The following is a 23,046-nucleotide window of genomic DNA, read 5'->3' as shown; positions in this document are numbered from 1 at the left end:
AAAACAGTAAAGATAAAAATACAATTAAAAAGACTATATAAAGCCCTTTCATTTGATACCATACTCGACCTCACTGCCTAGCAGGCTAGCATACCTACTCGTACAAGAAGAACTGTATATTAATTAGTTCAGGGGACTAATCGCTTTTACGGGCGGTAGGGTGGTCCACAAAAATGTTTGTAATGTTTCTCCTTCCACAAGGCTTTTTCTACTCGATTAGATCTCGAATGTTTCTATGATAAATTTTAGCGTAATGTACCTACATGTGTTAAGGGGTCGCGATGATTTGACGACTTTTCGGTTTTCATACAAAATTTCATACAAAGAGGCAGATAGCTAAATTTAGATTTTTGCGTTTTCCGGTAGGCCCTTTGTAAACAAACTATGAAAACTTATCAAAATACAGTTTAAGGCACAGTATATGTATAAGTTACTCTATGGTATAAGATACATGCTAGTGCTGCACTCTGGCAGAAGAACATTGCAGTAATACTCCCTATTGTTTTTTATACATTCTTGGACCAACCTAACCTAACCTAACGGGCTACTTGTTATTGTGAATTTATCATTAGGTAAATTTGACAGCGCGGATGCGATACAATAAGGCGTGTATCATTATCACATAAATGATCGCTTAGAAGAAGAATAGCGAGTTACATAAGAAAAAGATAAGACATAATCAATACAAACACGAACAAGATTCTGATGCATAACGTCGAGACAAAATTGTCAAAGTTATCAATGATTTGCTGATAAAAACTTTTTTGGTTGCATTGGCTACTTTGTGACATATCGTAGTTAAAAACAATATTCACTGATGCTAGACGCTAAGCTAAGCTAGCAAATATTTAAATGAGAAGCTTGAGAGTATATCTCTTATATTATTCTAGACCTAGGGGTATTTTAATTAAAGTGAAAAATGCAGGAAGTAATAAAACCAAGTAAGTCGTATTTATAAGCTGAAAGTGTTAATAATAAGGTAGATTTCAAATCAATTAAAACAAGTAATGCATCTACGGATCTCACATTTAACATTAAGATTGTGATTTTAAAATCATACTGTAGAGAGTGAAGAAGAAAACTTTAACGGTGCGGACTCGCAGTAGTATTAAGGTATTAAGACGTTATTATAATTTTAAAGTCTTAAGGATACGAGTACAGTAACCTGCATTGATATCTGACACGATTTATTGTAATGCCAAGAGCGAAGGTACACGTTTAAAGCATTTCATGTTTTACTTCAGATTAATTAATTACATACATTTTATTATTTATGATTGAAGTACTAATTAAATAAATAATAATATAAAACCTATGTTGTGATGTTCTTAAAACGTCTCTCCAGCGTTACACCATAAATCGTCTGCAATAGACGAAAAGGCCAATCATGATGTACTTAATGACTCACAGGCTATAGGCAATAGCTTTGATCAAAGAACGAGAACAAAATCAGGTCCATCAGTATAATCGTAAGTTGTAGCTACTTGAATTAGTGGATTGTTTAGCCTGTTACTTCTTGACATTTAATTACTTACTTTTTTACAGAAGCGGCGTTTGGAATCCGGCACGTTCAATGTGTGATGCTGTTCTTCGCGATGCTATTGGCCTTCGGCATGAGGGTGAACATGAGCATGGCTATCGTCGCCATGACAGATTCTTCAATGGAAAACGTGAGTACTACATCAGTGTATCTGCATTATCATATACTTGTCCTTAATTTGCCTAATCAAAAACTATGTACATTTTTGTTTTTACATGTTACACTAGAATAGAAAAAAATGTTTGTATACTACTTACTCATTTCATAGATACATTAAGAATACGATTGTTAATAGAAATGTTGTACAAACTATAGACGATCATAGTAACTTCGACTTTAGCACGTGACCTAATTTCAAGTAGGTACAGACCATTGCAGTAAAAACAAAAGTCATTCTTAAAACAAACTGCTAAAGTTTCTTTCTAAACAAAGATTGTCGAAGTTTCCTCTAGGTTTGATTATCTGGATTATTACGCAATAATCTAAGACTCGAATTGATATTTATTTATTTATTTGTTTAATTTAATCTCACGGGATCTCTCTTCTATATTGATTAAAACTAATTAATTTGAATTATATTATGCTATCTTAACACTGCTGATTACCTTGCCAAGACGCTAATTTTTTTAGACAAATTAAATTATTTTTCTAAAGTATAATTATAAAATCATGATAGGCATTTCATTTTAAGTTTACTAATTATACAGCCACGCAAAAGAAAGTAAATATTTCGTTTAAACTATTTTTCCTATGGGAACAATCTCTAAATCGCGAGAATAAATGTTGGCTCTCCCACATCGACATCTTTCATTATAACCAGATTAACCGGAACTCTATTTTCAACTTCTTCTGCTTGTAATATTAGTTGTAAATTGTTGAGAAATACAATTTTCGTGAGTCGCGACACCCGAGACATCTAGTATCAAGTAGCGGTACTGATAATTCCGCTAGTTGACTACGAAAATAATAAGCGTTTTTGTACCAAAACTGATGTATGGAGTAAGTACTCTATCCTTACTTCTTATTTCTCTATGGAAACGGGTAGCATTTTTATCGCAATTTCGGTGTTGGTCTCATAGTAAACATTGCTCAGTATTACCTAATACTATTATATTATTCATAACTCATGTTTATTTATTATTTTCTAATTAGAAAGTATTTTTTTTAAAACAGAGCAAAAAATGCAAAAATACCTGGTGAAAATACCTTTTTTTTTGCAGACGTTCGATTGGAACATGCAGATGCAGAGCGTGATTTTGTCTTCTTTCTTCTGGGGCTACATGATTCTTCAAGTGCCTGGTGGTCTGCTAGCCGACAAAATTGGCGGCAGTCTCCTTATGGGCATTAGCATAGGTTCCAACGCCATTATCTCTCTGATTCTGCCAACTGCTGCAGTTTACGTAAGTTCGTAGTAACTTCAAAATAGATTGAAAGTAAGAGTCATCGTTCTTCTGATTGGCAGCAGCTACTTCATTAGCTAAGGGGTTACATGTAGTTACCATTTTATCATTGGCACTTCGTTTGATACTCGTATATGGAAGGTAGAGGAAAGGAACAGAATCTCCATATACCAAAAAGTGTCCGATAAAAAACTATAAATAGGTGGCGCTAAAATACCTAGATTACTTAAGAAAAAAATCTAATCATAGACAGCGTACTTCACTCCGTCAATAACGTCTAGGTTCTTAGCTACTCTAGCGCTACTCTGGAGAGGTTTGCAAATATTATTTATAGCTGACAGCTGGACACTTTTGCAACAGTTCTGCCTAAGGAGATTCTGTTCCTTGCCTCTACCTTCCATAGTTTGATAGGTACTGAAAACGTCATCGTGGAATTATGTGAGAAAAGCAAATGAGCACTTAATTATGTTTTCTATTATCTATCGAGGTTGATGGAGCATGCAGATACACCGGGTTATCACGACGCGAGATCAGCCGAACGAATCCCTAATTACGAGTACTTAGGCAGAAATAAATATAATGTCTTAAATTCAGGGTGGCTGGTACGCAGTATGCGCTTGTCGTGTGCTGCAAGGTTTAACGCAAGGATTTGTCTATCCAAGCGCTCACAACCTTATAGGAAAATGGGTGCCTTTGGACGAAAAGAGTAGGATGGGAGCGTTTATATATGCAGGTAAAGTTATATGACCAATTTTTCCAGTTAAATTGATCTTTGTTTTATAGATACTTATGGAAATGAATGAAATGAAATATGTGCCTTTGCCAAAATAACACCAAGTAAAAATGTGATCTTTGTCTGCCTTTAGGTAAAAGGTAAATAATCATATACTTTTATCTACACAAATATCATAAATCCTCTATGATGCCTTCAAAATCCGTAAATAATGGCCAACATTACGTTAAACTGTTTTGTTACAAGACATTTCTTATCTGTGATGATATTGTAATTGCTTCATAACTACATCAAAATCGATTTGGTTATGACTTCTTGGAACATCTCTGAAAAAAAAGCAATTCCATTTGACCATTGACATTTGATTTATATCAGTCGAGATGCCTTTTTGTTCCAAATGAAATATGTCAATTGCATGTTAGTTTATATCGAATGATACGGAAATAGGCCCCCAACTCTAATCAGTTTGTCTCTGAATAAAAAAAACTACGAATGCGTGACATGCGTGAAAAAAGTTTTCATTTGCCGCCATTTGACGTACAGTTTATCTTTTAATTAGTTTTAAGTATAAAATGAATATGTTTTGTTGTTTTTAAAGTAAATATAGCAAAAGTTTCGTGTAAAATGAGCGATAAAAATATTTTAGTGACGCCACCACATATCCGCGAGTTTCGCCAAGAGATCAACGATGCCCTGTAATTTGGGTTAGTGAATATATCATAGAAAGTTTATAATATGTGTGTAGATAAAATAGTTTATGTAACTGTACATAATTAGGCATTAAAACACTCATGTGATTTTCTCTCACTTCGTTCGTTTCTTAAACCCACACTCGTGTATTTTAATGCCTTTTATTATGTAGCAGTCACATAAACTACTATTGTATAGTCAAACTAGACAATCGCGCTAGACCGGCCGCGCCCGGGCCGAGGCATCCGACAAATCATTTTCTATGACGAATGATCGGTGATCCATCCGTAACGACTGATCCATAGAAAACGAAGCGTCGGGATCTCCGGCCCGGCCCCGGCACTTACATTATTAATTCAGAAATTGTGTAACTCATAAAATCAAGATAAATTACATCAAGATGAATAATTAGAATAGCATTGTAACTCGTAAAAAGTTAAAAAGTAACGATTACAAGGGAACCTGTAATCAAAATAATAAAATTGCAACATATATTTAAAAAAAAAGCACACGCTCCCATACCGCTGAGTATCCATACCTACTACAGTAACTGTTTTAAAACTTCCCATTTTGGAACGAAGTTATGAAATCTGAGCAGTGAACACGTAACATTTTGCTTGAATGGAAATGGTGACGATTGATTCAGAATTTGTAAAATCTTTCCCAGGAGCTCAACTGGGTACGGCAGTTATGCTGATGTCTGCCGGCTTCTTGGCAAACTATTGGGGATGGGCCTCTATATTCTACTTTGTTGGTATATGTGGAGTCATCTGGACCCTTTTCTATATCTTTATCGGAGCAGATGAACCCCAAAACTCAAAGTTGATAAGTGATGAAGAGAAGCTGCATATTCAGACTTCTCTTGGTCAAATTGGAGGCAAAAAAGTGAGTATTAAAACTAGAATAGATTTTGTCAAAGAAATACATATTATTACACTTCAAACAATATAAAATACTTATCCGTTAGTTTGTTAACTTTCGTTATATATATTTTTATATACCCATATATTTCAGTCACTTCCTATGCCATGGACGTCGTTGTTGACGTCCATGCCCTTCATCAGTCTGATCATCGTGCACTGTTGCCAAAACTGGGGATTCTATACACTGATGACCGAGATGCCATCTTATATGAGCCAAGTTCTCGGAGTGAACGTTAAAGCGGTATGTAAAAGTACATTATTTTAACATATTTTTGAACTTTGCACACAGACTTCCTCTAGAGATTTGGCATAGGAACGGTTAGGAGGAGCGTGTATAGGTATTCGTGACGTGCACAATTTACGTTGTCGAGTTGCGGAAACCAAGCCCGCGTTTACCAATACCGTTATTTTCTAAATCTAAGTGATTATTTTGTTGTAAATTATGTTGATATATAACGCGTCTTTTCCGCATTGTAGCGAAAACTGCGCCTACGAACAAAGAACCCGCCCAGTGGGTCACTGGCAGTGAATGTGTTAAATGGACCTTTCCTTAATAGTATATTAAATTAGTTGTATTTAGTTTTGATATAGATGATGGCGGAATTTTTAGTAAAGATATTTTATATACGTATGTTTGTGTTTGTCTTCAGAATGGTGTATTGTCGGCCACTCCTTACATCGTGATGTATATTCTCAGTTTTCCCGTTGGCTTCATATCTGATTATGCCCTCGGCAAGGGCTGGGTTAGTACTACTGCTGCAAGAAAGATTAGCAATAGCATCGGTAATTCCGTTTTAGTAATAACTAATTAAGATTAAATAATAATATCTCTTATATTTGTATATACGAATGTTAAGACGTGGAACTTAAACGACATGAACTGTATGTGGTAAGCATGGCATGTTGGTAAGCAACTAGATTCATACTATTTATTTTTGTCGACAGGTACTATTGGCCCAGCATTGGCTTTGATTGGATTAGCGTATGTGCCAGCTGGTAACATAACCCTAGCGGTGAGTACACTATCCGCCGTGGTGGGACTCAACGCAGCACTGCTCACTGGCTTCATGGTAAGGTTCTTATCCGTGCCAAATCACCTTCTATGTAAATAACCACGCCATATGTAAACTTCAATGCCCGTTATATACTGGCGGTTTATGTGACATTCAATTACTATTTTCTACAAAACAAAAAATATATATAAAAATCCCCGAACTACGAGAACCAAATAACCTATGATATTTATCTATAAAATGTAGCCTGTATGCAAAGACTGAACGAATTCGAGAAATGTCGGTGTGTACAAAAAATAATTGTCTTTATTATTTCAGCTAGTTCATCTGGATATGGCCCCCAATTTTGCAGGAACTATGCTTGGCATCTCGAATGCCATTGGCAACATCATCTCCATCATTGCACCATTAGCAGCTGGAGCTATTATAAAAGACGAGGTATAATGTATTAATGTACCAGAATAATTTCAAATATAACAAACTTCTACGAATAGTACTTTTTCCTTTTTTGAAGTCTGTTTAAAATAAACCAAAGAATTAAGGACCACTTACCTAAAGATTTTTTCAACAACAGCACAATTTTGACATGTCGTTTACTTATCGATCTTTTAAAGATCTTTCTGAAATCTTATACGTGTCTTAATCATTCTTCGAATCGGGCCGACTGTTCGTGTGTTTTATTGTTGAAACTAACTCTATTCAAACTGAATTTTACGTCGAGTTAGTTCTTAAATAATTATTTAATTTAAAGCTTTTTATGTATAATAAAACTTTAGATATATTTTAATCTTTTAAATGGGGACAATAAATAGAAATGCTTTTACACTTCAATTTATCGCTGTTCTCGATTTTTATTAAGAATACTTGGGGCTCATTCGGCTATGCAAATCCTAAGAATCAATCAAGCCACTAGTTTTTTTAAAGAGTCAGTAATCATAACTCTTTATAATTAGTGTTGGTAGGAACTAGAGTCTTCTGAGTATAAATTTTAAGACTCGACTCGTTTTTACGACGTTTGTACTGCGCGAAAATCAGTTGAAAAATAGTCTAAGCTTAGAGCAAGAAAAAGTATTGATATTCATAGAAATCTATACGTGGCACAACACAGTGACATTTTTACATTTGAATGAATGAATGAATGATGCTTTTATTCGAAACACACATACACAACAACATTAAAATAGACTTAAATCTTGGTAAAGTAGAAGTTACAGTGCTGCGGGTGGTTTCAGAAAAGGATAACACTCAGCATGTGTCGCAGCACATCAGTAGTGTTGCGACGCTGATTTTCAGTGTACCCATTGACACGTAAAACAACACAAAACAACACAGAGCAGAATACAACAGAATGTGCAGTTAACATTGAAATATTAATTTTATAAGAAAGCCAGGACATGTTTATTGATAAATACATACTTACACAATATTACATAAATAAATATATAAACTCTGAATCACAGAAGTCGGTACAAATACAGGTGGGTGTAGTTATCGTATCTCATTAGTAAGGACATTAATAATGGCATTGACAGGGTAATCAAGGGATTACCATGTAATTGGAGTATTACGGAGGTTAAATAAAAGCGAAAGGTTGTGCGCTGTGGTAGGGTGTCTATCGTAGAGTCATGGATGGCCGCGACCTTATTTTTCCTTTTTCTGTAATGTAACTGCGTAACGTTTGATTTTAGACTGATGCAGGAGAATGGCGCAAGGTGTTCTACCTAGACTCATTTATTTATATCTTCGGAAACACCATCTTCCTCATTTTCGGAACCAGTGTACGACAGTTGTGGAACGACCCGAAGCTAGATAAAAACGTCGAAAATATTACTGGTAATAATATTTTATATTTACATTTTATAAAATGAAATAGTGAAGCAGGCCTCGTTTTTTTAGCATTAAAAAGGGTAGATAAGATAAGAGTATAAGAGACTTTTTATTGAAAAAATGTCAGGATCGTGGCAAGTGGAAATCCGTGGTATCTGCCTACTTCGAGAAATAGGCGTGATTACATATATGTGGGTGTATCATGTCTATGTTAATACTTATAACTGTGTCGTTAGATTCGTCTCCGTAGAAAAAACATGACTTCTAATATGTGTAATAGTAATCAGGCGGGTTTTTAAATTATTTCCAATAACATCATCAATCAACAAATTTAAATATATCATTAGTAAACATTCAATCAAATATATATATAAATATTACCAAGTGTTAAAATTGGATTATGTTTTTTTCAGATGCTGAAGAATCAGAAAAAGTTATATAAACTCTACTAAGAGACAAATGTATATAAATACAATTAATATATCATACTCCATTTTTTATGTTGTTATTTGTTTTATTTTGAAGAATGGTCGTTTGTTCATAAGTATGAAATAAATTGTAATTTTTTGGAAGTAAAGTGTGAACAAAATAATAAACGAGTGTCAATAGAAATAACCCCGTGTCTGCGTAGGCAGGTGTATAGGTAGGTAGGTGGTATGCTAGTAGAGCATGGATTAAAGTAAACTTAATGTGCATATTATTTAAGTATTCGCATTTTTTATTTGTGAGTATCTTGTAAAAAGGTCCTTCTTGCAGATGAAGCATATGAATCCTTCTCTGCTGGAAAGCTATAAAGAAATGATATCATATAAATATACTACTGTACTATCATAAATTTACGGTATTCTCATAAAAGGCCAGAAAATATTTTTTCTCAAACTTGCTATGAAATGATGACATGACTTACGTCAAATTAAGTCAGGAAATACTACATATCAGGTGGCATGAGTGAAGATGATATGTAAAGGAATTTCATACTGCCTTACACACCTAGGACTGTAAAGCAACCTTCTTTTGTTTTTTAACGTCAAATCCAACCATCAACTAGCTTCATACGGAAGGTGGAGATAAGGAACGACATCTTCATGTACCAAAAAGTGTCATCAAAAAACTTTAAATAGGTAGCGCTATAATACCTAGAGTACTTGAACAAAAAATTCAAATCATAGACAGCGCAATTCACTCCGTCAATAACGCCTAGGTTCTTAGCTACTCTGGAGAGATTTGGAACTATTATTTATAGCTGACAGCTGGACACTTTTGCAACAGTTCTACCATAAGAGATGCCACTCCTCTTAATTCCACACTCCATATAGCTTCAGTTAGCTTGGTACGGTGATTTGTTGTGCATATTCGTTGCTAAGCAACGGCGGTGGCGCATCGCGCGCGAAACAACGGCGGTAGCGCATCGCGCGTGAAGCAACGGCGGTGGCGCATCGCGCATATCTACTATTTATATATATATCTACTTGGCCTGCAACCCTACGTTTCCCGGCCTCTATAGTAATGTACTATTTAATACAGTTGCTCAAAAAGTGCTATTTTACGTAGCTGTTTAGCGTTCGCAAAGTTAGTTGTTGCGAACTAGTGCTTTTTACTTTTCCAACTTTTTTAAATTTATATCTGACCGTTAACCATATGACCACACCAAAGAGTTTGGATGTCCAAAAATTTAATATTTTTTTTATTACGCCATTACACGTTTATGACGTCCAAAAATATTATAATCACGATATAAATTCAATATTTCTTTGTTATTATAGAAATTAAATGTTATATTTATATAGTACGATATTTCACTAACATATTTTTTTAATGTGAAATAAGTATTTATTAAAATACGCCAAGTCTCAAAATACAATTTACATTATAAAATTATGATAAGACAATTAAAACTAAACCTAACTAAAAAATCCCTAAAAACTACCTTCTAAGCCTAGGCCCCTCGGCAAGGTGCCCATCACGCAGGCAGCGTTCCCGCGCTGTATTGCGATAGCAATCCTCTGCGGGAGAAAGCTGCCGGCGCGAGATTCCCCTGTTGCCTCCCTCAACCGCTTCCCAAGCTCCTTAAGGAGCCCACGCGCTCCCCTACCCCACGGCCCGAGTGTCTCGACGCCAAATGCTACGAACTCGTAGTTGGCGCCGAGACAGCTGTATTTGTAGGCCTTAAACCGCTCTTAATAATTCTTCTTTTTTTAAAATTATTGTCTGAATAAAACTATCATTACCACGTGGGCTGTCGTTAACAGAAAAAAAGCGGCCAAGTACGAGTCGAACTCGCCCATGCAGGGTTCCGTACTATTTATGACGTAGTAAAAAAACTACTTCTAGATTTCGTTCAAACCAATTTTCGGTGGAAGTTTGCATGGTAATGTACGTCATATATTTTTTTTAGTTTTATCATTCTGTTATTTAAGAAGTTACACGGAGGGGGGGACACATTTTACCATTTTGGAAGTGTCTCTCGCGCAAACTATTCAGTTTAGAAAAAAATGATTTTAGAAACCTGAATATCATTTTTGAAGACTTATCCATATAGATACCCCACACGTATGGGTTTGATGAAAAAAAAAATTGAGTTTCAGTTCTAACCCCCAAAATTTATTGTTTTTTTAAAACTACTTACTAGATCTCGTTCAAACCACTTTTCGGTGGAAGTTTGCATGGTAATGTACATCATATATTTTTTTTAGTTTTCTCATTCTGTTATTTTAGAAGTGAAATGGGGGGGGGGGGGGGGGGGGTCACATTTTTCCACTTTGGAAGTGTCGCGCAAACTATTCAGTTAAGATAAAAATGATACTAGAAATCTCAATATCATTTTTGAAGAATTTTTGAATTTCAGTTCTAAGTTTGGGGAACCCCCAACATTTATTGTTTTTTATTTATTTTTATTTTTTGTGTGAAAATCTTAATGCGGTTCACAGAATACATCTACTTACCAAGTTTCAACAGTATAGTTCTTATAGTTTCGGAAAAAGTGGATGTGACAAAAACGGACAGACAGACGGACATGACGAATCCATAATTAAGGGTTCCGTTTTTGCCATTTGGCTACGGAACCCTAAAAGTAAACCCGGCGCCCGCCACGTTCAGTATTTTTACTTAAAATTTTGTTGTATCAAAATAATGCAACTTAAATTGCAACTGTGAGAGTGCTTTTGTATGATATTTGTTGTGATTATTTTTTGCAATGTAAGTCATCGCTGAACGTAGTGTATATATACCTAGTGCTGAATTAACTATTAGCAATCAAGTTCAAGTGAAAATTCGTAGCTGTAAGGATACTTCCATTCGAATGTACTATTGTAGGTACCAAAAATATACTTAATCAGTTAATCACACTTATCACGCATGAATTGCATGCATGTCAGGCAACGCCGCTTGGTACGATTTGGTCTTACTTAAATCCTTGAATCCCACTGGACTAGTTTTTGCATTCATTTTGCCTAACTTTGTAATACTTTTTTTAGCATTTATTGAACGAATATAACATTTAAATAAAATATTTGGTATTTGAGCTGCAGAAAACCAGGTTTGATTGAAACCATCAAAACAAAAGTGACGCAATACTAGTAGGACGGTACCTACTCGTCAATTATGCATCATTTGCCACAGTTATACAGTAATCCCTTTCGTGGGTTCATAGACGTGCATTGATTATCCTTGTTGTGTGGTCGATGGTGGCGTTCTTAGATCACATACAAACTAAGGGGTCATTGATTATTGACGTCACATATTTAGGGGAAGGAAGGGGGTCAAGAAAATGTAACATGTTGTGTCAAGGGGGAGAGACTGGCAAACATTGTGACGTCACTTTAACTTCATCTGCAAAATTTTCATATCTTGCAGCAAATGGGCTGCTGCTGATCAAGACTCGAGTGACGATGACGGCGATGTGGCTACCACTTCTCGAGTTGACTACGGATTTGTGGTGTAATAATTTTCTTGCACTTTGAACATTATTACATCCTGCTTATTCATCGAAAAATGAAATGTGTATACTTATGCGCTAGGGCGACAATTATTCAAACTTCGATACGAAAGTGGAAATTTTGCAATTTGTTTCTTCACAGGCGTTAATTATCATTCAACGTTGTAGTTTTAATTTGTAACCTTTTCCTGATCCCGTCGTCTTTCTTGTCGCTCAGCGACAATATTTTGTCGAATTCCGTAGATTAATTTCCAATGTGCTCGATAGGCGTGTGAGGCACGAAATCTGTGAATTTTTACTGTTTTTCTACTGTCGACAATTACCATCGTCGTGTTGGCAATTTCGCGTCCCAGTTAATTTTGCGTCAAGGGGATAAACTATTCAACGAGATGCGGGCATCTGTTTTAGTTGCAACGAAAACTTTGTCGCAAAAGTGCGTAGTCCGGAAAACATCATGCTTAATAATTACGAGAAACCCATTTGGTACCAGCTGGGGTTGAATCTCAATTTCATACGAACGCAAGACTTAAGGATGACTGGCTGATCGGTGATCACGTGGTGCTTTCCATAGAAAACGAAGCGCCAAACGCTCCGGCCAGACCCTAGCCCGGTCTAGCGTGAATCATCCTTTATCGCTCAGCGGCCAGTTCTGGTATTTACTTCCAACACATTTAACTTTACGACATGTTAAATTTTTTATCGCTTAATGCACATGCGAGTCACCCCACGCGGCCTTATGAAAAGCCCATTGTACAACCTTTATGCACCTCTCAAGGATGTCAGAAATACTTAATGCTTGTTAGAAAAACAGTCGGTTCAGTTTTTATAAGATCAAAGATGTAGGCAGACAAAGCTGATGTGAATCGGCACAAATCGCAATATGTCATTATGGAAGCCCTTTTCTTAAAAAAAGGTTCACTTTGTAGAAAGAGTTCGGTAAACGTCACAACACGAGCCCTAGCTTAGTTCCGTGACCCGTACAATATTCACAAAAGCTGGTGCTGAACTTTCTGTGAAAATATTGAAAGATTTATGTTCCTGACAGATTTTATTAATATACGTTCTGTCGAAAATTTCGGTCCACTTTTAATCTTAAAGAAATAAATATAAGAGCCTCGGTAGAGAGTACCATTTTGTACCTTTTGGCGTTGAAACTCTAGGTCCATGGGGTCCCAGCGCGCACAAGTTTTTTGGAGAAATCGCGAAACGTCTGGTTGACGTAACTGGTGACCGAAGAGCTGGCGGCTTCCTCGCACAACGTATCAGTATTGCGATACAACGAGGAAATGCCGCCAGCATCCTTGGTACAATGCCTCAAGGGCCTATTTTAGATATAAGCTAGTTATAGTATTCATCTGTATATATCCATTATGTATATTGTTATTGTCAATAAATAGAAGTGGAAAAAAAAAAAAAAAAAAAATCTTAAAGATACGTCAAATATTAGGTCTAGGTACGAAATGGATCGGATATATCAGTGTCAAAAGTCGCCTATTCCACCTATCCCTACTGCGATATCCCCACCAGTGTGGACATATGGAATATTTTTCCATTTAGTTCTACTGGTAGGGATACATGGAATCGAGTTGTCCATCTGTCCCTCCCAGTTTTTAATGGTAGAGCAAGATGGAATTTATTCCATTTATCCCAATCACTTTCCCCCTAGTAGGGATACATGGAATTTCTTCCACTTAGCCCAATCACTTTCCCCCTAGTAGGGATACATGGAATTTCTTCCACTTAGCCCTACCTAATTGCTGTTTGGTAGGGCAATATGGAATTTTCTCCACTCAGCCCGACTTTACTTGCTGTTTGGCAGGGATACAAAAAAAACGGCACCCTGTTACTAAGACTTCGCTGTCCGTCTGTCCGTCCGGTATTACCAGGCATTAAAAAGGACGGATGTTATTATCATTTTACAAAAGCTATATGGAAAATGGGCAAGGAGCTAAAATTAACTAAAAATAAAGAAATGAGACGTATAATATCACTATCAGCTGCGTTGCCATTGCTGCCCTTTCACAAAATCAAGGGAGGGTGGTCTTATATTGAATCGCAAATGAGAAGAGAACTGAAAATGGAAGATTTCCAACATTATTTTAAAACATTTTGGCTCAAAAATGATAACTTCATCGCACAGTGGTGTGTATTCAGATATAGACACAGAACCAATAACTACGCAGAAGCGTGGCATTTTAAAATAAACGATAAAAATAACAGAAAAATTAGTTTGTATGCCCTTTTAAAAAAACTGTACAAAAATTCTGTTGTTAATAGAAACACCTATTTGGCAATTACCGTACAAAAAAAGGCACCTAAAAAGAGAGGAATGAAATACATACTTCGAGATCAGTTCATTGAGAATGCTCAAAACCAATTAGTGGCAGGAAATATAACAGTGGGCCATTTCTTAGATATGTTAAGGTAACTGAGGTAACATGTTTGACGACCGGTCTGGCCTAGTGGGTAGTGACCCTGCCTACGAAGCCGATGGTCCCGGGTTCAAATCCTGGTAAGGGCATTTATTCGTGTGATGAGCATGGATATTTGTTCCTGAGTCATGGGTGTTTTCTATGTATTTAAGTATTTATAAATATTTATATATTATATATATCGTTGTCTAAGTACCCTCAACACAAGCCTTATTGAGCTTACTGTGGGACTTAGTCAATTTGTGTAATAATGTCCTATAATATTTATTTATTTATTTATTTATGTTAACTGTGTATAAATAAAACTATTCTTTTGGTTTTGTTTCTATTATTTCGTTATATGTATATAAATGCCTGTTAATATAGTTGGAAATAATTCCGCGAGTCCCCGCCAGGTAGGCAGTCAGTATAGATTGTTGGAAATAATTCCGCGAGTCCCCACCAGGTGGGCAGTCAGTATAGATTGTTGGAAATAATTCCGCGAGTCCCCACCAGGTGGGCAGTCAGTATAGATGGTTGGAAATAATTCCGCGAGTCCCCACCAGGTAGGCAGTCAGTATAGATGGTTGGAAATAATTCCGCGAGTCCCCACCAGGGGGGAAGCCAGTATAGATGGTTGGAAATAATTCCGCGAGTCCCCACCAGGGGGGAAGCCAGTATAGATAGTTGGAAATAATTCCGTGAGTCCCTACCGCAGTGGATTTCAGTAGGGATAAATGGAATAATATCCCTACCAGTAGAACTAAATGGAAAAATATTCCATATGTCCACACTGGTGGGGATATCGCAGTAGGGATAGGTGGAATAGGGGTCAAAAGTGACGTCTTTGTTTGAAGAAACGTCACTTCTAAGGCGGTGAAAGGTAACTATCGACGAATAGTGAACAGAATAGGTAATTAATGTTACAATTTCCTCAAGTCGATTTTAGTATGTAAAATTAGCGAAACATTAGCATACTCATACGACGCACAACGCTCCCAGAAGGACCCTATTACACATCCATTCTTTCATACAATAGTAATTGAGTTGTAAGCGGTTTTCCTTTTGTAAGCAACCCTTGGCATTGAGTAGGGCAGAACTTTATACAAAGTAGACACATGTTACGAGTGGAAACGTGCCTATATTTCTAAAAGTACCCTTGTATAGAGTTAGTTATTTTGCAAGCCTGCATTAGGTAAACTGTAATTAAAATTATCAATTAATATTTGTAGACATTTTGGATTGTCATAGTGACTCCTTGTTTGTCGGATTCAAATGATGAAATATGTATGTACTTATGAGAGTCCTAAGTTGGCATGGGATCATGGCAACACATTAAATTATTAATATTACACTAAATACCGTTCAAGATATGGATCTGGTAACCTGATAATATTAGTCTAATACCATACAGTTCTATAAATAGGTCCATGCTTTTTAGTAAATGAGACCCTTGGAGCTTCATTCTCATTGATAGAATGATTCAATTATTTATTCAATACCTTTCACTACTACAAGTAAAAATAAAAAATACGTTCATTTTTCTTTACTAAACTAAACTTTGCTAAACTTGCTTTTTTATGCTTTTTTCGGTTTCCGTAGTCAACTATAGTTTCGGCATGTGCGTCTGTCCATCCGTCCGCGGCTTTGCTCCGTGATCGTAAGTGCTAGAAAGCTACAATGTGGCATTGAAATTGAAGCATACATCATGCATGGCGACAGAAAGGTAGAATAAAAACTAGAATAAAATATTATTTGGGGGCGGGATACAAAATGTTTTTTTGAAATTATTTTTTGTGTTTTAACGCAATGGGGTGTGTTATCGTTGGATAGGTCTTTTAAAACGAATAAAGGTCTCCAACAACCATTTTTTGATAGTTAATATTTTCGGAAATAATCGCTGCGAAAGAAAAAAAAATTGTCCCCCCCCCTATCTTTTGAACCATGGGTCCAAGAAATAATGAAAAAGTCTTATATAAGTTTAGCTTATTCTGACAGAATAGTAACTATGGAACCCTACACTGAGCATGGCCCGACATGCTCTTGGCCGATTATATTTAATAGTACCTGGGCGACTGAGCTTTGCTCGGTTATAACTATTTATTGTAATATGGTGGTGTATAGGTGATAATCTTAACTACATTTTTTTTACTAAATTAAACTTGTCTAAAACAATAAAAATTAAAAAATTATATATAAACTTGAACATATAAAAAGAAAACAAAAGTTAGTCACCGGGCGAGATTCGAACCCGTAACATTCGTTTAGCAGTCCGCATCTTAACCCGCTAGACCAGACGGACAGTGGCCGGCAACACGAAATTAGCGACCATATTCTGCGTCGAAAGAAAAACGCATGAAAACTCGAAAACACGCGTTTTTCCAAACATAAGACTAATCTAGATAGATTGTATACCCCCAAAAACGCCCATATACCAAATTTCAGCGAAATCGTTAGAGCCGTTTCCGAGATCACAGAAATATAGGTATATACAAGAATTGCTCGTTTAAAGGTATAAGATACCTACTTAGTTCGACAACATTAAAAAGTAAGTAATAAATATGCAAACAATATTTGATAACTATAATTATTTGCTTAATTTTAACATAAAAAGTAACTTTCAACAAAGTTTAGCCAAGTTTATTAATGAAGTTCTGATATTAAACTAGGCAAGACACATATTTGCTAATATACTAATATACTATGCTAGCTTTAACCTTTTCGAACAATGTAACTTAGTTTTTGAGAAATAATATATAATTTTGCTACAGCGTATTACAATTGAATACTTTAGCAGTAGTATTGTCTCTTTAATGGTCTAGTGCTTAGTTGCAGATACCTAAAACAACATCATCATATAAGGCTAAGGATAAAAAAAAATTAGTAGAACAAGTATTTAATTTAAATTCGTTCAGTCGTCTTTGTTCTTCTTTGTTCTGTTTACTACACGTTTACTACTACATTACAATTGAATAATTTAGCAGTAGTTTTGTCTCTTTAAGTGGTATACTGCTTAGTTGCAGATACCTAAAACAACATCATCATCAAAGGCTAAGGATTAAAAATGTATCAGTAGTGCAAGTAGGTATTTAATCTAAATTCTTTCAGTCTTTGTTCTTCTTTGTTCTACCGTAATTGAGTGCCAAAGATGCAAATTACGGGTACACATAGTGATAGTGATCAATATTATTTTAAGTTTCGATTATCACTAAGCACAGGTTGATTCACAAAAGCTGGCACAAATGGAAGGAACGAAACGTGACAATGGTATCGGTATACAGTCAGAGGGACGATTTTATTGGTCAATGTGATACACAGCCAGTGCCAGCTCTTGTGAATCCGATTATAGGTAGCTATAGGTTTTTTGTAAGATACAATGCCTCTAAGTAAACCCAAATGCCATTTCTAAATTCAAAACAGGCAAGTGTTGTTTATTGCTCGATTTAGTCTCTAATCCGATCAACCATGCTCAATATAGCATTCAATAACAACATTTAATTAGAGACCCTCACTTGATAGGCTAAAATACGTAAGAGGGTTCTGTGTAATTAATACAAAAGCTTAAGTTGATTTAACTTCTCTTGCTTTGGAGCCCCTAATTTATCAAAACATATACCCAAGTTGGGCGTCTATTCTGGCAACGTTTAAATCAAACATGATTTAGACTGGCTGCCAAGTGAAGTGCGTGATGTATACCCAACTAAAGACAATATTGAGTTCCGCCCAACGTTAGCTAAGGTCGGTAATACTGTGCAATGGATGAATGACCGCCTGGACTTTCGCTGCGACCATCGCTTTGTATTTCACAACGAACTTTTTTTGTTTAACAAACTTTACGAAATCACGTTGTTATGATTCTAATCTAAAGATTGCTCAATAGAAAATCGACAGAATTGTAACATAGGTATATTATAGGCTTGTGACTCCGCATTTCTGCCTGACTTTATTTAAAATTCGAGTTAACAAGAAGTGTGAGGAGGTTAAACTGATATGTTAATAATTTCCGCTAACCTTTGGCACTTTTCACCAATCCAATTCTTATTTGATTTTAGCGATGTAAGAAGACACACATTGAACTAGGGGTAGACTTTAAATGATGACTTTGAGACTTACGTAGTTATGCATAAACAAGTTTGTTGAGACCTCACTACGGCGTAATTAATGTAGCGGTTGAAAATGATGACCTCGGCATGATTGGATACCTAGATATATCTGTAAAGTTAGTTTCTTATCTAACTAAATAAGGTGCTAACACGTTAGTTAGTTACTAATAATTTTACAGCTGTTAGTACTCTGCTCCTGGAGATATTAAGTATGAAACTTTTTAGGTTTTATGATGTTTTTTTTGGAGGAAATTGGAAAACAAATTTGCTAAGTAAAAACATCCTGTTAATTAGATAATTAAATGAGACCGGCTTTAGATCCTCTTTTACTTAACTTTTAATTGGCCACTGCACGTTGATAAATCACATGTCAGATAAGCAATTCTGGACATGACAGAAAGTGTTAAACATCTTGTTCCGTGGCCAAATGGCAAAAAACGGAACCCTTATGGATTCGTCATGTCTGTCTGTCTGTCCGTCCGTGTCACAGACACTTTTTTCCGAACCTATAAGAACCATACTGTTGAAACTTGGTAAGTAGATGTATTCTGTAAACCGCATTAATATTTTCACACAAAAATAGAAAAAAGAAAAACAATAAAACAAGAAACTCAATTTTTTTTTCATCAAACCCATACGTGTGGGATATCTATGGATAGGTCTTCAAAAATGATATTGAGGTTTCTAATATCATTTTTTTCTAAACTGAATAGTTTGCGCGAGAGACACTTGGTAAAATGTGTCCCTGTAACTTCTAAAGTAAGAGAATGATAAACATAATCGAGTTACCTGAGTTACCTACGTTAATTAATCCATTGATTGTGGTTAACGTGCCGTAGGTTCAAGAAAAGCTTGCTCGTCAACTGTTCTGTGGGTAATCATAAAGATATGTACTAGAGGGTAGAGGAAATAAAATTCAGCTGTTATCGAATACGCCTTTCATTCACCTCATGGTGGCAGCGGTGGGACTATTCATACCTCTTACTTACTTACTCCGTTGGCTCAGCGACCCAAAATGAGACTTGGCCTCCGACACAAGACAGCGCCACTTTTCTCGGTCCTGTGCGACCTCTCGCCAATTGTCGACTCGAAGCTCGCGCAGATCCGCCTCCACCATGTCTCTCCAGCGATACCTAGGGCGTCCGATAGGACGTCCTCCTGCTAGGCGACCCAGGTACGCTCTTTTTACGTTCCGATCTTCGTCCATTCTCTCAAGTAAGTACCAAGTTCTTCGTTCATTACCTCTACGCTATTGTTAATGTGTATGTATCCAACGTTGTAACTACATTCCATAATTATTGGATACGCGATGCCCGTGCCCGGTTACAAACTGATTTCCCACAAATAAAATAATTTTAAAGATATTATATTGGGTGAAAACGTTCTAGTTTATTTGTTTGTCATCACTCGAACAGTTTCAGATTGTATCTGGTAATTAACAATGCCCCGAGTAAACAATACATATAAATAAATCAACAGTTATCGATTTTCCGGTTTTGCCTGCCATTGTGATCATCTAAACCGCCGGTTTATGTATGATTTATCGTGTTTGCTTGTCATAGACGTCGGTAGTTGATTAACCAATTTGTGATAAACACAACAATGGTTTCATTTCAAACAGGTCTAACAATTTTTAATGCTACGTCTATACAAATACCAGCACCCTCTGTGTACGCTTGTCATTCGGAAACAATAAAATACCTTTAGACAATCTTATACAGAGCGACCTAGCCCCAAACTGAGCTAAGCTTGTAGTATGGGTACTAAGAGACGCGACGATATACATACATACGTATATATATAAACACACTTATATACATAGTAAACATCCGTGACTCAGTACCAAATATCTGTATTGATCACACAAATAAATGCTCTTACCGAGATTCGAACCTGGAACCATCAGGTTCATAGGCAGGGTAGTAACCCACTAGACCAGACCGGTCGTTAAAATACAAACACTAATGAATGCGCAAATAGACCCCAATGTGGAGGCCAGTTACACTTATCCGTATTGAACTTACCCGTTTAGTAAAGACGTTTTAGTTGTTCCGGTATTTATTTTCTTCAAAACTGCATTTCCATAAGGTACTTTCATTTAATATTTAACTACATAACAAAAGCTTTCAGGACACCCGCTAGATTATTAAACCATGTAAACTAGTTTCATTTAAATACAGATGCAACTTTAATAGCGAATATAGGAGAATAGTTATCACTTTCGCTGCAAAGGATTTTCTACGGAATTTAATTTTAATATTAAACTTCATAAGGACGCCAGGAATGCCGCCACGGTACGTAATTAAATTTATTTTTAGAACACGTTCAATATAAGCCAGCCGATACACAAGCGGACAAATGTCACGACATGTGTCATTGACATGTCAAAAGAAGTTGACCGATTTTGCCTGAGATATCTGGTGACATTTCGCCACTTATGCCGGTATTAGCGACGTCAGGCGAAGTCAATGTAAGCAATGCAAAAGATTCCTTTTTCTACCTAAATACAGATTCCGCTCTTTTGCGCAAAATAGCAGGAAAGCTGTCCGTACATCGGCAAACATCTGTGATGCACTACAAAATCGCGGCAGCCCCAACAGCATCCTAAAACTATTGTTATACTGGACAGGGCCCTGAGAACCTTTTGCGTGTAGTTAACCCACAGGCTGCAGGTATAAAAAGACTGACAATATGCTTTAAAAAGCGCCACTCAATGTTTGAACACCTTGCAAACCTTAACCTAGATAAGTTATGTTGCTAACTAAGATTTTCATTTGTTTTACTTTTTTATACTTTGACTACTGTAAAGCTAATTTAACATTAGCAGATGAACATATGAAAAAAAGTGGCTGTGACATAATCGGACAGACAGACGGACATGACGAATCTGTAAGGGTTCCGTTTTTTGCCATTTGGCTACGGAACCCTAAAAACAAAGTTTTAATATCAACCCTTCAATCTGCCTTAAAAATTCCCAACTATGAGCGATGATTGACCATCTGGAATTTTCGATTTAAAATTATACTTATCTAATAAAATTGCTTGTATAGAATTCACAGGCGTTAATACTCCATAGTATAATCCATATTTATTCATGTTTCAAGCGATGGATATTTAATGGGTAAGTGGAGGCAGCTACCATAACACTTACAACACAAAAATAGGCATAGCAAACCTTCCGTTACTTATTCATTTATGACAATTCAGAACGTAATTTTATTCCTGATTTTAAAATATTGTATACGCCCCACGACTTATAGTTTTTAATTCAAATCGCACGAGTGGACGATGTAGCTTTAAATATATTAAGAATATAGTCCTATCCTATTTTAAAATTTGAATTAATAATTGTTTCAAAGACATTAGAAGTTAAAAGACATATTTGGAAACTAACGAAAGATTAACACTGAACCGTCTCGTTTTATATTATTTTTCCATCGCCACCATGCATAATTTTCATGATATTGAATATTATTTACGCCACCAGCAAAAACATTTACTGCCTGCGGGAAGGATATCCCACTTCCTGCCCTAGGGAAAGCGGAAAATTACGTGTATACACCCTCAACTTGCGGTAATAAAGAAAGCCTCGGATACCGGCTGTTGCTATTAGCGACCGCGGGCAAGTGTGAGCGAAAAGTGAACCAGTAAAATATCTAGTGTCTCTAATTAGTTATGGGCAGGTATTACATACATCATTTGGTAAATTACGTACGTAGCAAATATTTATATGACGGAGTGCGAGACGGTCGATAAGACATGTTGAAACACTCAAGAAACAATCAACAGAGTTTATAATTTCGACAAAAATTACAAGGTAATTTAATAGGTACGAAACTTAATACTGTTCCTGGCCTGATACGTCTGTACGCCAGGCAATCTGAGCAAATAATTACCGGTCTGACTGGACTGGATGTCTTTCGATACCCCCCGTCAGGGGGGTATGAGGAGCCGCTTCCGCCTTCCGGCTGCGGCGGCTGTCGCGGGTCGCTCCCCACCGACTGGTGGGGAGGTCAAATGGCCGTCATTTGGGAGACGGTGTGTGTGGCTGGTGTAATGACCGGTCCGGTCCAGTACACCTGATTTTGTGCCTCCCCACCACCGGTCGTGCATGAACGTCAGGCCAGACTCAGTAGAAGCGCGCCAATACTGCGCTTGCGTTCCGTTATCAATTGAGGATCCGTACTAATGACTTCCCGACATATATGACATATATGGCGACTCTGCCTGATACCAATAGGTATGAGGACTGGGCGTCACGAAGAAGGAAATATGTGCCAATTGATGAACTTCTTTTTCCTGCCCTTATCCCACGCTATGTGCGGTCGGACTAACATATTCTTCTTTCATTCTCCTCTATCTTTTGTCACGTCAGCACTCACTCCTTTCTTTCTAATATCCTCTTTCACACCATCCATCCATCGTTTTTTGGGTCTACCATCCCCTCACCGTCCATCAACAGTCATCCCTGA

The 23,046-nt window shown here is 36.5% G+C and overlaps 2 protein-coding genes across 3 annotated transcripts; both read left to right on the top strand.

Annotated features, from left to right (window-relative positions):
• The first annotated feature begins 1,479 nt into the window (after positions 1-1,479).
• LOC133524088 (putative inorganic phosphate cotransporter) lies at positions 1,480-4,703 on the top strand. Its single transcript, XM_061859899.1, has 3 exons — positions 1,480-1,670; positions 2,761-2,940; positions 3,535-4,703. The coding sequence occupies exons 1-3, from the start codon at positions 1,581-1,583 to the stop codon at positions 3,685-3,687; spliced, it is 423 nt and encodes a 140-aa protein (XP_061715883.1). The 5' UTR covers positions 1,480-1,580; the 3' UTR covers positions 3,688-4,703.
• A 24-nt stretch (positions 4,704-4,727) lies between these two features.
• On the top strand, positions 4,728-8,630 carry LOC133524087 (putative inorganic phosphate cotransporter). 2 transcript variants are annotated; one of them, XM_061859897.1, is made up of 7 exons: positions 4,728-5,248; positions 5,378-5,527; positions 5,937-6,069; positions 6,232-6,356; positions 6,618-6,737; positions 7,988-8,132; positions 8,540-8,630. In XM_061859897.1, the coding sequence occupies exons 1-7, from the start codon at positions 4,985-4,987 to the stop codon at positions 8,566-8,568; spliced, it is 966 nt and encodes a 321-aa protein (XP_061715881.1). In that variant the 5' UTR covers positions 4,728-4,984; the 3' UTR covers positions 8,569-8,630. The 2 variants fall into 2 exon arrangements, with proteins under 2 accessions (XP_061715881.1, XP_061715880.1); XM_061859896.1 differs by having other exon boundaries at positions 7,988-8,630.
• Positions 8,631-23,046: the final 14,416 nt, after the last annotated feature.

Source organism: Cydia pomonella, chromosome 13 (genome assembly GCF_033807575.1).
Source record: "Cydia pomonella isolate Wapato2018A chromosome 13, ilCydPomo1, whole genome shotgun sequence".
Taxonomy (NCBI): domain Eukaryota; kingdom Metazoa; phylum Arthropoda; class Insecta; order Lepidoptera; family Tortricidae; genus Cydia; species Cydia pomonella.
This window is presented reverse-complemented; position numbering and strand designations above follow the sequence as displayed.

Coding starts and splice junctions, on each gene's coding strand:
- LOC133524088 (XM_061859899.1), top strand. CDS start 1,581: ATGCTGTTCTTCGCGATGCTATTGGCCTTCGGCATGAGGGTGAACATG. Junction 1,671..2,760: donor CAGATTCTTCAATGGAAAAC/GTGAGTACTACA, acceptor TTTTTTTTGCAG/ACGTTCGATTGGAACATGCA. Junction 2,941..3,534: donor TGCCAACTGCTGCAGTTTAC/GTAAGTTCGTAG, acceptor TCTTAAATTCAG/GGTGGCTGGTACGCAGTATG.
- LOC133524087 (XM_061859896.1), top strand. CDS start 4,985: ATGGAAATGGTGACGATTGATTCAGAATTTGTAAAATCTTTCCCAGGA. Junction 5,528..5,936: donor TCGGAGTGAACGTTAAAGCG/GTATGTAAAAGT, acceptor GTTTGTCTTCAG/AATGGTGTATTGTCGGCCAC. Junction 6,070..6,231: donor AAAGATTAGCAATAGCATCG/GTAATTCCGTTT, acceptor TTTTGTCGACAG/GTACTATTGGCCCAGCATTG.